General features: G+C 37.7%; 1 protein-coding gene across 6 annotated transcripts in view; it reads right to left on the reverse strand.

The window, feature by feature from the left end:
• Positions 1-16,218, reverse strand: part of WDSUB1 (WD repeat, sterile alpha motif and U-box domain containing 1) — a 74,003-nt gene extending 57,785 nt beyond the window's left edge. The window contains exons 1-5 of one of the 6 annotated variants that reach the window (XM_021074784.1): positions 16,076-16,216; positions 13,435-13,856; positions 11,664-11,848; positions 7,067-7,159; positions 2,438-2,531 (exon numbers count right to left, since the gene is read on the reverse strand). In XM_021074784.1, the coding sequence (XP_020930443.1) occupies positions 2,438-2,531; positions 7,067-7,159; positions 11,664-11,848; positions 13,435-13,832 (770 nt within the window). In that variant the 5' untranslated portion in view covers positions 13,833-13,856; positions 16,076-16,216. Of the gene's footprint in view, positions 1-2,437; positions 2,532-7,066; positions 7,160-11,663; positions 11,849-13,434; positions 13,857-15,529; positions 15,664-15,686 lie in introns of those variants that run through there. The other 5 variants (XM_021074782.1, XM_021074783.1, XM_021074785.1 and 2 more) reach the window with 5 other exon arrangements.

Raw genomic sequence — 16,586 nt, forward strand, 5'->3', positions numbered from 1 at the left:
AAAAGCAAGATTAAAAATTTCAACAGATACCTAGAAATCATAAAAGTGTCATAGTGGACCAGAAAATAGCCAAAGAGAAGTCCTATAACAACAAAAAAAATAACCAAAGTTAGGAACTCTTCAATGAACCACTTAAAGAGCACACTAGAGAAAGTTGAGGAGAGACTAAGTAAAGGTGAAACCATTTAGAACAAAACATAAGAAATAGAATAAAAAATATAGCAGAGGGAGTTCCCGTCATGACTCAGTGGTTAACAAAACCCAACTAGTATCCATGAGGACACAGGTTCAATCCCTGGCCTTGCTCAGTGGGTTAAGGATCCGGCGTTGCCCTGAGCTATGGTGTAGGTTGCAAATGCTGCTCGGACCCCACGTTGCTGTGGCTGTGGTATGGGATGGCGGCTACACCTCTGGTTGGAACCCTAGCCTGGGAACCTCCATGTGCCACCACAGGTGTGGCTTTAGAAAGACAAAAGACAAAAAATATATATATACACAACAGAGAGTAAAAGACATTGAGTTTAGAGTGAAAAGGTATTATGTACATTGGAGTACCAGAATTAGAGGAAAGAAAAGGACAGAGGCAATATTTGAAAAGATAATGAATAATAATTTCCCCCAAACTGATGAAATATCATTCTTCATACTTAAGAAGTTCAGGGAGTTCCAAGCAGACTAAACAAAAAGAAACCCAAGTCTAGGTACATCAAAGTAGATGTGCAGAATATTGCAAAATAAAATTTGTGAGCGGTCAGTGAAAAAAAGATGATTTATATCCAAAGAAACAACAGAATAAAACTGAATTCTCTATAGCAATATGCAAAAAAAATAAGCCACCAAGTTGTGTTTATTGCAAAGCAAGGTTGGTTTAACATCTTAAAAATAAGTATAATTTATGACACTAATAGAAAAGGAAAATCATATGACCATTTCAAAATATGCAAGAAAAATCATTTGATAGAAAATAATACCTACTTAAGAAAAAAAAAAATTCTTAACAAACTACAAGGAACGGAAGAGCTAATAAAGCTTATTCTCCAAAGACCTACAGTGATCATACTTAATAAGGAACGCTTTCCTTCTGCAATAAGATTAGACAAGGTCCTTGTAGTGGTTGCCAGTATAGTAAAGCACAGGAGATGACAAGGGTACAAGAATGAGAAAGGAGACAAAAACCATCACTAACATGTGACATAATTTTTTACATATAAAATCCAAAATGAGAATCTTTACAGATAAAATCCACTGTGTTTGCATATATATTTCCCTGAGTTAGCAACATCTTTTCCAGTAGCAACAAAAAAATTAAGTGCCTGGAAATAAATCTAATAAAAGACGAGGAGTATCTCTACATAGAAGACAAATTGTCTTCTATTGAGAGACATTATATTGAAAGAAATCAAAAGACAAATAAATGGAAAAATATGCCATATTCATGGATTGGAGACTCAGTGTCATAAAGATGTCAATTATCTCCAAATTTATCAGACTGAATATAATCCCAATCAAAATCCAAACAGGTCTGTGTATATAGAGGGAGGAATTGGAGGCAACCTGACAAGCTAACTCTAAAATTTATATGCAAGTGTCAAAAGCCAGCAATAGCCAAGTTATAAAACCTCAGAAAGACAAAATGTTATTAGAGCAATGATAGATAAAGAGAGAAACAGAACACAATAATAGACTGAGAAACAGGACCGCACATACATGATCAGTGATTTCTGACAAGACGGCATATTAAAATGGTGAAGAAAAGATTATCTTTTCACTCTACGGTACTGGGACAACTGGATATCCATATGGAAAGAAGTGAAACTGGATTCCTATTGCATATCACACACCCCAGATTTGCTCAATCACTTGGAAAACAAACATATGGTTGAGTAAAGGAAGCCAGACACAAAATAATTCATATCGTATAATTTGTTTGTCAGTTTAAGGAAAAAGCAGGGAGTTCCTGTCGTGGCTCAGTGGTTAATGAACCCAACTAGTATCCATGAGGACGTGGGTTTGATCCCTGGCCTCGTTCAGTGGGTTAAGGATCCGGCTTGCCATGAGCTGTGGTGTAGGTCACAGACACATCTCTGATCCTGCGTTACTGTGGCTGTGATGTAGGCCAGCAGTTGCAGCTCCAATTCGACCCCTAGCCTGGGAACCTCCATATGTCATGGGAGTGGCCCTGAAAAGACAAAAAAATAAAAGGAAAAAGCAATGTTGCTTATGACCTCAGGTACTGTCACTGGAAAGGGGCACTTGGAAGGGGAGGACCTCTGGAGGAAAACTGGCAGTTTTCTAGTTCTTGACCTGAGTAGTGGTTTCAAGTTTGTATCATAGTGATTTATCAAGCTATTCTCTTATGTATTATGTACTTTACTATAAGTCAATTCTATGGTCATATCGAAATGATTAAATTAAAAATTTACATTAAATATCTTACCCTGAGACTAGCATCTGCCCATTGTGAGAAAAAGCACAAGCCAGAACAGGAGCACAGTGCCCACTCAGTGTACTTTTATATTTTAATTCAAAACCTGCAAATAACAAGGTGAGAATAATTAGCAAGCTGTGCTTAGATTTTATTTTTAAGTAAAAACTATTTTATTTATTCAACTGAGTGCCTAAAGAACACAAAAATGAAAAAACGAATCCTGGTGAAACTCAAGTATTGAAATGTTGTGTGACTAAGTGGCTTTTAAAGTTCAGTGATGGGTAAAGAAAACAGTGGGCTCAGCAAAGGCTAGATTGGGGTGTTATAATTATGAAACTATTTTTAAAATTAATTCTATAAAATACACAAATATATAACATTTTAAACTAATCTAAAATTTTAAACTATACTACAACTTTGTTATCTAAAAAGATATATATAAGAATTCTAGCTGTGGCTCATCAGGTTACGAATTTGAAGAGTATCCATGAAGATGTGGGTTCTACCCCTGGCCTCATTCTGTTGGTTAAGTATCTGGCATCGCCATAGACTGTGGTGTAGGTCACAGATGGGGCTGGGATCTCGCGTTGCTGTGGCTATGATGGAGGCTGGCAACTGCAGCTCCGGTTTGACCCCTAGCCCGGGAACTTCCATATATATATACACATACACCACACACACTAATTGCCCAAATGCCTAAAAAGAAATCAGATGGCTGTAGCTTTAAATATCTGATATTAAGAAAATGTTTTCCTCACTCCATAAATTTAAAATAATGGTAATTTATACGTCTTATAACTCCAATATATCCTATAATACTCCTACAAAGGATGTAACACTGAAATGCTTTTTATGCTTTCTATAATTATTGAAAAAAAATCACAACTCTTTTAAAGGTACACTGAGGGAATTCAATATATTTTAGTGACAATCTATAAAAATAATCACTAATATATTGGACTGGGAAAACAAGGAAATAAGATTTATAATTTTCTCAGATCTAATAAAAGCTTTTTTGAAATGTTAATGGCTTTTAGAAAGCTTTTAACTAACAAAAAGGTCATTAGAGCAAGTAAAAGTTTCAACAAAAAGAAAATACATCTCATTTTATTACTGAATATATACTTTATTTCTATTCAAAATAAAAAAAATGTATTCTTATCTGAGAGAGTAGATGTGGGCATTCAAGGTACTGATCAATAATTAAGGACATATAGATCAACAAGTTGGCACAATCAAAACATAAGGGTTTACAAGCTGCAAACCAAATGAAGATTTCTAAACTTGCAATAGGATTCTAAGAATTGGTTACATTCTCAAGTAAAAGATCCACTTGTCTATCTACTCCTCCTTACAAATGAGCCATTAAAATTGGGAGCAAAGAATGCTAAATGCTTCATTAAAAGGCTCTAATTGCATATGTTTATAAACTGTTATATATGTCTTTTAAAGAGCCAGGGTAACAACACATTTTCCAGACAATGTATCAAAAGCTTTCCTTTTGAACAATCCACACATGTGACTATATTCATAGTTTCTTATAAGAATTTTACTTGAATAAGAAGAGAATGAAGAGGCAGGATAGACCAGAGAAGTAATGAAACTCCTATCCTCATCAGCATGTCACTGAATACCTTAAAAGAATTACTGAATGTAACCTAAGAGTCAACAAAATAACTAAATTTCCACAAAAAGAAATGTATTTATTTCCTAAAAATAGGCCCTTCCCTATACATTAGCAAAATGACAATTCTCTCTATGACCAAACTCTTGTGAGCCATCTTCTTGATGAGGCCTTGACTTTGGCCTACAAAGGCTTAAACAATATAGTTTTGAAGCGCTCAAGATCACATCCCAAGGATGACCTTGGCCCCCTTACAGTGCCTTTCTGGGAAAACTCAGGGCTGCCAAAAGAATGTACTGCTTACTCCAGCCAATACCTTAAGACAGAGCTTCAGTGTTCCAGTCTGAGACAAACTTCCATAAGTGACAGTAAACTCAGATGGGTTTCACATGGACCAATTCCTAGCTTCCAGCACTGTGTAATGTTTCCACTTCCCTGATGCTATAGAGCCTTCACTGACCCCCTCATTATTCCCTCACCCTCCCTTTAAAACACACAGTCACTTCTGTATAAACTGAAGTTGAGTTCAGGTCATGATGGACTCTTTCCCCTATTGCAATGGTATATTACTGATTAAAATCTGTCCTTACTGCTTTAATTTGTGTCCAGTTTTATCTCTGGCAATAATTTTATAAACAATAAAATAGTGCATGATTTGACTAAAGCTTATTAAGTAACAAATAATAAAATAAGAATATTTTTAGGCATCTGAAGCAAGATGGCCAACTGACCATTTAATTTCAGAGTTCCCATTAAAATAATGAAGGAATAAATAAAGATAAAAATTCACATTAATTTAGAGAATAGGAAAGGACACATCAGCAAATGAGAAACTAAAAACAATTTGGGAAAGGAAGAATGCAAATTAACTGATGAAAGTATAGAGGATTTAACAGCCTGGGATGCAAAATGAGGAGCCAGGAAGAAAGCTAATCTTCCCCTGAAAACCCCAAAGACTTAGGACTATTAACAATTGAGGAAAAGGAAAGTCAGAAATGATACAGACCTGAAAACAGAAAAAGTCTGTTTATGAAACATTCAGTATCAACCTCCCATCCCTTCCTGACCCCACCCACAGTATGCTGCATAAAAGCCAGATGCTTCTCCCCAGAAAGAAAGAAAATAATGACTGCCTGGGGAGCTCTATCTCAGCTCCAGGGCAACACAGACACCCACATACTCCAAGCCCTTATCCTTTCCCAATAAGGGAATAACCTACCTCCTTATCCTAAAAGGAAGCCAGCAACAACAAACCACCACCAGGTGCACAGACCTTCTAAACTTATTGTCTAATTTTGAAAGTAAATGGAATACTAAGGGTCACCCAGGCCTTTGAGGAAGGTAACCATGTGAAAAAGAAAGAAAGATCAGGGTAAACAAAAAAGCCCAAGAGCAAACAAGGATGATCAGGAAACAGAAGGTACTTAGAAACAAAACAAAAAGCCTCTAATTGGTATCCTGAGAGTTTTGAAAGGATCTTACATTCATAAAATAAACGGAGGAAATTAAGAAAAAGAAACAGAAAAGACAAACCTTTAAAAATTGAAAATTGGGAGTTCTCTTGTGGTGCAATAGGTTAAGGATCCAGCTTTTGTCACTGCAGTGACTTGGGTTGGTGCTGTGGCACAGGTTTGATTCCTGGCCTAGGAACTTCCACATGCCTCAGGAGTGGCCAATAAATAAATAAATAATAAAAATTTTTTTGGGGAAAAAAAAAAGGAGTTCGCATCATGGCTCAGCAGTTAACGAATCTGACTAGGGACCATGAGGTTGCGGGTTCGATTCCTGGCTTTGATCAGTGGGTTAAGGATCCGGCATTGCTGTGACCTGCAGTGTAGGTTGCAGATGCAGCTCAGATCTGGCGTTGCTGTGGCTGTGGCGTAGGCCAGCAGCTGTAGCTTGGTTTGGACCCCTAGCCTGGAAACCTCCATATGCTGCGGGTGCAGCCCTAAAAAGACAAAAGACAAAAATAAAATTAAAAAAAATTGAAAATAGGATTAATGAAATAAAAAAATTCAAGAAAAGGTTAAAAGACAAAGCTAAGGAATTTTCTCATTATAGAGAAAAACGATAAAGACAGAAGTGTGAGGGGGAAAGTTACAGAGAATCAAGTTAGGAGTTCCAACACTCAAGTAACAGCAATTACAAAAAGTAGAAAAATAAATAAATCAATAGCATAAATGATACTGTGTTCCAAAAATGAAAGACATAAGTTTCTTAACTGATGAACTGCCTGAAAAAAATTGTACAATGTGGAGTTCTACTATGGCCCAGTGGGTTAAGGATCCAGTGTCATCACTGCAGCAACTTGGGTCGAGGCCGTGGCAGGGGTTCAGTCCTGGTCCAGGAACTTCCACATGCCACAGGCACAGCCCCCCAAAAAGAATAATACAATGCATGGGGAAAAGACTATCAAAAAACCGTAACTACAAAGAATAAATTTCAGATGTGGCGGTATAACCAATATTTACAGAAACTGTGAAAACCATCAAAAGAGTTGAAAAAAGAAAAAGTACAAAGTCGTTACCTCTGGTGAGCAGGAATGTGTGTAGTGATGAAGTCATAGCCAGCAGTGAGCACACAACTTCTAAATCATGCACATGTGTTACTTTGATTAAAAATTCTTAAATAGGAGTTCCCTTGGTGGCGCAGTGGTTAGTGAATCCGACTAGGAACCACGAGTTTGCAGGTTCGATCCTGGCCTTGCTCAGTGGGTTAAGGATCCAGCATTCCTGTGAGCTGCGGTCTAGTTTGCAGATGTGGCTCAGATCCTGCATTGCTGTGGCTCTAGCACAGGCCGGCAGCTGCAGCTCTGACTGGACCCCTAGCCTGGGAACCTCCATGTGCCACTGGAGCGGCCCTAGAAAAGGCAAAAAGACAAAAAAAAAAAAATTCTTAAACATTTTTATATTCACTTTTAGATATCCAGAGTACCCTAGGTAGACAGATTAATTAAAGCAGAAATTTTACCTGGATCATAAGTAATTTTAGAGAACTACTAGTTGAATACATACCTAAAATGTGGGTAAAAGAAATCATCCAAATTTTCATGTGGCAATCCTGACCACATGATGCCAATCGGAAAAACTGAAGACCTTGTTCTCCATCTAAAAATGTAAATTTGTTTAAAAATAAATACACAAGAATTGATAACACATTTAAACCAAAATTTTTTCAATTTCTCAGGCTAAGGTCTGTTAATTCTATTCATTTAAACCATATTCACAAGAAATATTAATTTATAACATATAATGAAATGTCAGTTTAAGAATTCCTTTTAAACAAGGTACTTCAAAGGATTATGACTTTAGCCCCTGAAGCTGCTATAACAAAATACCTTATTTTCCTCCCACTAAGGATATAATTCAGTGTTGCAGGGGCCAATATTGAGTCACTAAGCCTAGAGTATCCTCCAACCCAATTTTAGTCTATGAGGTTAGCACTGATGGGAAAAATGGGGAAGAAAAATCTGTTACAATATTAGTGTTAAAAGTTTAATTACTCCCAATTTAACTTTTTAAGGATATATTCATTTCTTAAAAACTTAGTCTATAACTGCCATGGAATAATGAGAGAGATTTCTGCCATGGAATAATGAGAGAGATTTCTCCCATTTAATCAAGACAAAGGCTAGAATTATATAAATACAAAACTAAATCAATTCAGTCCAACAGATTTGGTGGAAAACATTACACAAATCAGGGAAAGTAATCACTTACATGTGGAGTCATGAAAAAAACCTACTACATGTTTATGTTTATTTAGATAATTTCAGCAAATCATCATAAAACCACTAGGCAAATTCCTAAATACTTGTAGGTAATGTAAATATTGGTATCAACTCAGTTTTATATGCGTTTCCCCTAATACTACAGATCAAAGGAAGTTTTGGTACTCATATGCAGTAAAATACAATTAAGAAAAATAATAAGGAATTCCTGCCATGGCACAGCGGAAACGAATCCAACTAGGAATCATGAGGTCCCGGATTCAGTGCCTGGCCTCTCTCAGTGAGTTAAGGATCTGGTGATGTGGTGAGCTGTGGTGTAGGTCACAGACGCAGCTCGGATCTGGCGTTGCTGTGGCATAGGCTGGCAGCTGTAGCTCTGATTAGACCCCTAGCCTGGGAACCTCCATATGCTGTGGGTTCAGCCCTAAAAAGACAAAAAAAAAAAAAAAAAAAGCTAATAAGCATCTTAAGATTGCACTCTGGTCTTGCAAATATTTAGTACACAGTATTTAAACACTTGGGTATGTAAAATCATTTTTTTCTATAGACTCTGTCTTGTTGAAAGCATGTATATTTTATTAACATACTAATTCTTTTTCACTCAAAAGTTTTCTGTTTTTCGTCTTTTTGCCTTTTCTGGGGCCGCTCCCGCAGCATATGGAGGTTCCCAGGCTAGGGGTCCAATCGGAGCTGTAGCTGCTGGCCTACGCCAGAGCCACAGCAACTCGGGATCCGAACCGAGTCTGCGACCCACACCACAGCTCACGGCAACGCCGGATCCTTAACCCACTGAGCGAGGCCAGGGATGGAACCTACAACCTCATGGTTCCTAGTTAGTTTCGTTAACCACTGAGCCATGACAGGAACTCCTCAAAAGTTTTATTAACTGCATGAGACTTCAACATTTCAATCGCGTTTTTGTAGCACACAAATTCAGCCATGTTACATTCTCAGAGATCTTGATGGATGTAAGCAATTTCTTACAAATTATTAAATGTTTTTAAGGCAAAAAATTTACTGAAAAACGGCATAAACGAGAGTAAAATATTTAAGTGCTAGACCCAATTAAGAAAACTTTTTTCATTTGTTTCTTGACTAAATAGATCCTCCGAAGTTAATTCTGGAGTTTCTTTCGGTAGTAAAACTGGAGCGAACTGAACATTTATCCTCCAGCACAAACAGTATTATTTTTCCTTATTTGAGTAAAATGTCATAAAGTCAGATCAATATGTCCTAAGTATTTACAGATATTACCAAATAAAATAAATTAAAATTACATATTTTGCTTTTTACAAGAATACTGTAGTTGCCAAAAATTCCTAAAATAATCACTTATAAAGCATATATTGATCTGTTTTAGGGAATTTACACATAAGGTTAAAACATATTTTAACAAGCTGAAATAAACTATAGAAGCATATTAGACTATACTGAGAAATATACTTTCAAATATACTCTAAAGGCAGGGTAGGGATGAGGACATTATACTTATTTTAGAATCTCATCTAGAATTCTCTGCTTGGTTTAGTGAACCTTTCCAGGGCCCACTGGCTGAAATCTCTCTAAAGATAGGACAATGATGCCCTCAGTTTACTCTAAAATTAATAATAAAAATGGTATTTTAATAAAAATCTTTTTCATATAACTTAGAATTAAAAAGGCAAACTTAAGTCTCCCTATGTTAATGTAATTCATCAAAGATTCACTGAGTGTCCATGAAATTTTGAAGATGGAGTCACAGAATGGAAAAAACGGTTTTTACGTTACAAGCTGGTCTTAGAATCAAACAGCCTAAAAGAACATATTAAAATAATAAATTACCTAAATAAATTAGGTAGGGAGTTTAATATAAGAGTGGACTGAGGAAAAATAAATCTATTAACCTGCTATATGATAATGATAGGTTAGGAAAACAAAAACAAGAAATTTCAGTAAATCAGTGTGCATTTCTAAGCCTATTATGTACCAACCACTTTAAATAAAAAAGTCCCAGGTCTGCCCTATGGAGCTTACAATATAATAGGAAAAACACCATTAAACATAATCTATATAAATAACTATATAAATAAAACTTGTGATACTTCCTTAAGTACCATAAAGGAAAGATAAACCATGCAACTAAAAGACTGAATCAAAATACTTTAGACTGAATGCAGGAGCCAAGAGCTGGGGAGGTGCGTCTTATGTGATTTTTTTTACCTGAAATCTAAAGGAACTAAGAGTGAACCAGGTGAAGGGTCCATATGTGAAACCTTCGGAAAAATCTTACACTCAAGGAATGAAAGGAGGCCAATGTGACAAGAGAATGCATGTGGCCAAGTGTGATTCGAGGTGAGGCAGGGAAATAAAACATGTAAATACTTAAAGGCTTTGTGGTTTGTATCTGGTCTTTTATCTCACCTGAATCATATTTTAATGAGCTACTGATGACTTTGAAATGGGGGGGGCGGGGTGCCAAAGCCATCCTGCTACTGGACCTGAGGTGTCCAATAAGATAGTAACTAGCCATGTGCAGCTACTGAACAATTGAAGGGTGACTAGTATGAGTTGAGATATGACATAATATACACATCAGATTTCAAAGATTTCAAACCAAAAAAAAGTATCTGAATAATTTTATTGATTAAAAATTATTAAAACATTTTATATATTTTTGGTAAAATATATGACAAAAAAATAATTTTAGTCTTTTCTAGGGCCACTCCCGAGGCATATGGAGATTTCCAGCCTAGGGGTCTAATTGGAGCTGTAGCCACCGGCCTACACCACAGCCACAGCAATGCCAGGTCTGAGCCGAGTCTGTGACCTACTCCACAGCTCATCGCTATGCCAGATACTTAACCCACTGAGCGAGGCCAGGGATTGAACCCGCAACCTCATGGTTCCTAATCGGATTTGTTGACCACTGCGCCACGACGGGAACTCCTAAAATTAATTTCATTACTAGAAATTTTCATTCTATTACGAGAAATTTTTTAATTTACATATGGACCTCACATTATATTGCTATAGGACAGCACTGTCCGGCATTAAGACTGGAGGATCCAAAAGCAGAACTTCTATACTAACAGGAAGATGAAAAATGAAAGAAAACAACTTCCCAATTCACTGTATTTATTTAGAACCAAGAGTCTAGGGAGTTCCCATTGTGGCTCAGCAGTAAGGAATCCAACTAGTATCTATGAGGACACAAGTTCAATCCCTGGCCCCACTCAGTGGGTTAAGGATCCGGTGTTTCCATGAACTATAATGTAGGTCACAAAAAGTGGCTCAGATCCTAAGTTGTTGTGCCACAGGCTGGCAACTACAGCTCCAATTCAACCCCTAACCTGGGAACTTCCATGCCTCAGGTTTAGCCCTCAAAAGCAAAAAAAAAAAAAAAAAAAAAAAAAAAAAAAAAAAGTGAGATTTTAGAAAGAAAAAAAAAAACTAGAGTCTATATATTCAAGAGTTTTTGTTTCTTTTTCCAAAAACTAGTCATATTGTCAAAGGCTTTACAAGTTTATCTTTTGAAAGATTAGATTAGTAAAGGGAAAATGTACCTTGTCTCCAATTTTTAATTTCATATTCCTATTTGAATATCAATATTTCAAAAGCAGAGTAAAATCAATAAAGTCCTCTGAATTACCATACTTGAGGAATCCAGACCCACTGTACCAAGCAGCATCAGCCCCTGTATACTAAAGAATCTAATTTTCTCAAATAACATCTGTCATTTTCTTTTGAACAAAAAAGATGGAGAAGGATGATTCCTTAAGAAGAATAAATCAAAAGGGCTCATCATTTTACTAATGAAGTAAAAACGATGAGTAAAAGAAGTCAAACTCACATACAAATTGCAAATGGGAATTACTAGTGCTTACAAGAGTAAGATAACTAACCAGAAACTGGTTGTGGAGAAAAATCGCAGCATGTGATTCCAAGATCGTGTGCTTTTTCATCATGCAGACACCTCATTTTATCATCCCACACTGTTAAATCTCCACATGAAGAGCCAGTGACAAAGAGGTTTCCATTAGGTGAAAATGCACAGGCCACCAAGGAGCCATCCTTAACACTACCACATCTGAAATAAAACCAAAGAAAAGAGGATTTTCATTTCAGAGCATCTTTTTACTTTGTATTACAATCTCTAACACCAACTCAGTATAGTAAAGAGGATAAAGGGCTATCTAGAACTAGAAAGGGCAATAGATGCCTATAGAAATAAAATCTCATATATGCTAAAAACTGAGATATGTAAGAGGATTTAAACATTTCAACCAAACCAAAATCCACATATCTTCATACTCTTCCATTTAGCAAATCAGTATGAACATGTTAAAATCTACAAAGCTTAACAAAAAAAAGCAAGAACAACCAACAGTTTCAACTGCCGTCACATTTTTAAAAAAGTTATAAGTATTTTTATCAAAAAACACGTTACTAGGGTCAAAAGTACTTTTGATTTAAAATCACCCAGAAACAACAGTAAAGATTTTCATCTCATCGTCAAGTACAAATATAAATTCTTTATGTAAAGAAAATGCTGTGAACAGGTTAAAATATCTTGGGAAGATTAGGAAGTACTAGGCTAATTATCTTCTCAACTAGGAAAAATAAACTGGTAAAAACTCAACAATTAGTGCAGTGTCCCATCCAGTGCTTAAATCTACTGCAGTGTATCATTTTTACATCATCAATTACATACATTAGAGAAATAATGTAAGGGAGGCAGAATTTATCATCAGATGAGAGAAAATTCCTTAGCTGACAGCTGTTATTTCATTCATATAAAGTAAGTTAAAGACAATTCAGTGCTTTATCTTTAAATTGTTTATCAATGCCACTTAAAACACATCACCTTCTTCAACCCAGAGACCCAAATCTAAATGAGCAACAGTTGTGTACCAGTTACCACCTGTTCTCTGAGTGATGCTGGGTTAGGGAGAGGGGAAGAAGGTACACTAAGCTATGCTAACTGGTAACATTTAAAAGCTTACAGTTTTTAATATATTTGTTATCATTGAACTGTACACTTTAAAATGATATAAATGTTTTATCTTCTAGATATTTCACCACACTAAAAATACATACAAGTACATGGTTTTCATGCTGGTAAGTTGCAACATAGCATTACCAGTGTAAACTAACCGATAATTGTTAGCCAAAAGGAGCTTTTCAGATGATTTTTTTTTTAAAGGAATGGTAACACAGCACCATACTAATCATAAGGTTCCTTCTGGACTTGGTCAGCAAGAATCCTAGTCAGGAAAGTGCTATGTCTCTCAGGTGAGACTTTTATCATTGGGAACATGTGAGCCACAAGTGATAAAAATAAAGCCTAAAATTACTGTTCTTCAAAAGACTTGCAGAATTTTTTTTCTTTTTTTTTTTTTCTTTTTTGCCTAACTTAAAATAAAAACCCATAAAAGACTAACAGGATTAATTCTTATTTTACAAAAGATTCAAAATTTAAAACTTTCAGAATCAAGCAAATCTACTTCAAGAATCATATTAAATGTTTTTATGACCTTCAGAAGTTGGTCAAAATATTCTTCCTTTGACATCTGAAGATTATCTGCTTCTTAAAGGCATCAAAATATCTTTTTTTTTTTTTGGTAACACTGTTATTAGGATTAAACACAGAAAGGATTTAAAATATATTCCTACCTATATAACTTGTATGTCTGTGCATTCCACAAAACAACCGTTCCATCCGCCGCCCCTGACACCAAACAAGAGGAGTCTGGGGAAAACCGGCAAACCCTCACAGGGCTACCACTGGGCTGCTCCATCACCGCCAAAATCTGTCCATTCTGAGTATCCCACAGGACAGTGGTACCATCTGTTGAACACGAAGCCAAAATATGTCCTGAAGGGGAGAAGCAGCAGCAGTGGACAGCATAGGTGTGAAACTTCAATGGAGAGTGTGGCAGTTCAGTAAAGTCACTCAGGCAGTACAGGCGAATTGTCTTGTCCAAGGAGCAAGTGGCCAAGAGGGAAGCAGAGAAGGCACAGCAGTTGACATCATCATCATGATCAGCTAATGTGTGAATCAGTTTCACCATGTTCTTTATTTGAAGTAAAATATCCTGCAGTTATCAGATGGATAAAGGTTACTTCATCCCAGGAATCAAATAAACACAACTCCAATCCGTACAAAAGAGCCAAAATCAATTTCAAAACTTGCTCAATGAAAGCCCCTACATTCATATTTTTAAAAGACACTATATTATACCCAAGGTAAGAATAATTTGGAAAAAAAAGCATTAAGACTATAACCTCTGATGATGATCACAATCATCCGTGCCATAACAATAAAGTTCCCTAACTTCTGAAAAAGAACCTAGTCAAGTGACCAAAATGATGTGACACTGAACATCCAAAACCATTTCGTCTTTGAAGACTTTCCCTTAACTGCTACTTAACACTCCCTCATTCCAGATCTGCTAATCTCAACTCAAAAATATTTTTCACTATTTTAACAAACTCTCCCTCTCCTTGCACCGGATGGAGACAAGGCTATTCCTCTGCCTCTAAGATGGGGAACTATATGGTTCACTCACAAAAAGTTTCATTTACAATTTAAATGAAAACTATCATGTCATGGTCTGTCATCTTGTCTAACAAAAAATAAAATAAGTAAGAGATTTGTGGTGAAGAACCAATGTAATAAATCAAGGAAACCAAAAAGAATGGCAAAAAATGGACCTGGCCAGTTGCACTGAAAAACAAATTTACAAATTTATAATAAAATCCAAACTCCTCACTACAGCTTACAAAACCCTCTATGACCCAGCTCTTGCCTGCCTACTTTTCAGATCTCAACTCACCACTTTCTCTCTCCCACTTCTTTCCAGCCTCCCTAGTCCAAAGGATTACATTAAAGATCTTCACCAAGTGGTTTTCTTAGGCTTAAATTCTCTTCTCTCTGCTTTTGGGATCTTATTTCTCATTCAGATTTCAATTTCAGCGTCCTTCCCAATCTAAAGTAGCCACTCTCTAGGCTAATGTATCACCCTACTTTAATCCTCAGCCTATCAATTACCAACAACCGACATTCACTTGTCTCCCTGCCCCCCAACTACAATGTAAACTCCACAACAGTAATCTGTTCCATCTTGCTATCCACAGCATGGAAAACAATGGTGTCAGCACATAACGTGGTCAAATAAATATTTGTTGAATTAACATGTTTTCCAAACCCAGCTGGGTTCTATTCTTTAAATATTATAGACTATTAATACAAAACGATTAGAAAATTAAAAATAAAGCTACCAAATGCTTTGTTAAAAAAATCCGACAGCGGAAAAATGGTGCAGAACGAGGCAATCAGCCCTGAAGGGACAGGTATAACCTTTAATTGTAAAATTTATAATGCCTTGTTCTAATGTTACTTACAGAAAGCTTTACAAATAGATGGAGCATGTCTTTTCGATATCTTATCCCAAAAGTTCAGCCTCTCTTTTTCAAACAAACTACAATGAAACCTAAAAAACTGAAAAACCAGCAAAAAAAAAAAAAAGTTCTGGTAGATTACCGCCTGTTTTGTTGCACTGAAAACAAGTGCGATCAGGTGGTGCTTTCTGGAGAGCTCCCAAGCCCCAACTATGCAAGTGCACACAAGCAATTTTCCAAACAAACTTGCTTCTTCACCCCTGTGGCACTCATTTCCTTTTGCAGTTCTAGGAGACCCCAGAGTCAGAAGGACGAAACCGAAATCAGCTGCACAGTTTGTTTTGAAAAGGTCTCTCAAGCCCCCTACCTGCTTTGGGGAGTAGGTATCCACCTTCAAGACATAAAGCCAAACACTCACAGGCAAACCGGGTCAACTCGCCAGTGTGAACACAGGCATCCCTATCTAATGCAAAGCAAACCCGAAATGGCAAAGAATCCCCCCGAATGTAAAACCGGCGACCTACTTCCCCTGGACGCGGGGACCAAGGATTTGCCCAACGTCGAGCCAGCCGGTTCTCGGCGGAAGGAGCAGACCGAGCGGACGGAGGCAGGAGCGCGGCCGGAGGAGAGCAGGGCCTTCCAGGGCGCAGGAACCGGAGTTCGGGGTAGGACCGGGGAGAGTGCAGCCGGGGCTTCCACACCTCAGCGGGAGCACCCGCCCGGCTCTCAGCCGAGACAGAACAACCTTGCCCCGCTCCGGTCAAGGGCTCAGCTAGTCCCTGTCGCGCGCTTAGAACCAGATGCGGAGAAACAGGAGGGTTTCGACACCGGAACACGGCGGGCTGACCCCAGTCACACTCCCCCACCTGCCGCCGCTGCAGCTAAACTGGCCCAGGAGCGCGACACCTTTCACCTGGAAGACCCACGACGCCTGGGTTCCGCCCTCAGGGGCCCTGCAAGCAGCACAGCACACGTGACACGCAGGTGAGCCGGGTGGAGCTGGCACGGGTAGAGGCCCTAAGGCTAAAGAATAGGCTCCGCCCCCCTGAGGGGTCGGCCCGCGCTGCGGCGCATGCGCGCCCTTTCGCCCTCTGATGGGGAGGTCTCTAAATTCTGCCTCTAGGATTCAAAAGAGTCCAGACTTGGGGAGATATTTTAGTTGAAATTTTTTTCCAGTTGAGGAAGCTGAAATCCCAACGTTTAGCGAATGTCTGAGATGCGGTTTTACAGGAGGGATTATACAACTCTCCAGTTATTCCAGCTCAAAATTTTGAATCTTGTTCCTCTCTTTATCCCCGTCCCCTGCCCCGTCTATTTTCTGACCTCCTGATTGGTCTTTTCTGTTTAGGCTAGCTCTGACCTCGGCTGTCCATAAATTCTGCCACAGCCTTTGTGCCCAGGTTACCCACATCTCTTTTTCTAAG

Source organism: Sus scrofa, chromosome 15, assembly GCF_000003025.6.
Source record: "Sus scrofa isolate TJ Tabasco breed Duroc chromosome 15, Sscrofa11.1, whole genome shotgun sequence".
Classification (NCBI taxonomy): Eukaryota; Metazoa; Chordata; class Mammalia; order Artiodactyla; family Suidae; genus Sus; species Sus scrofa.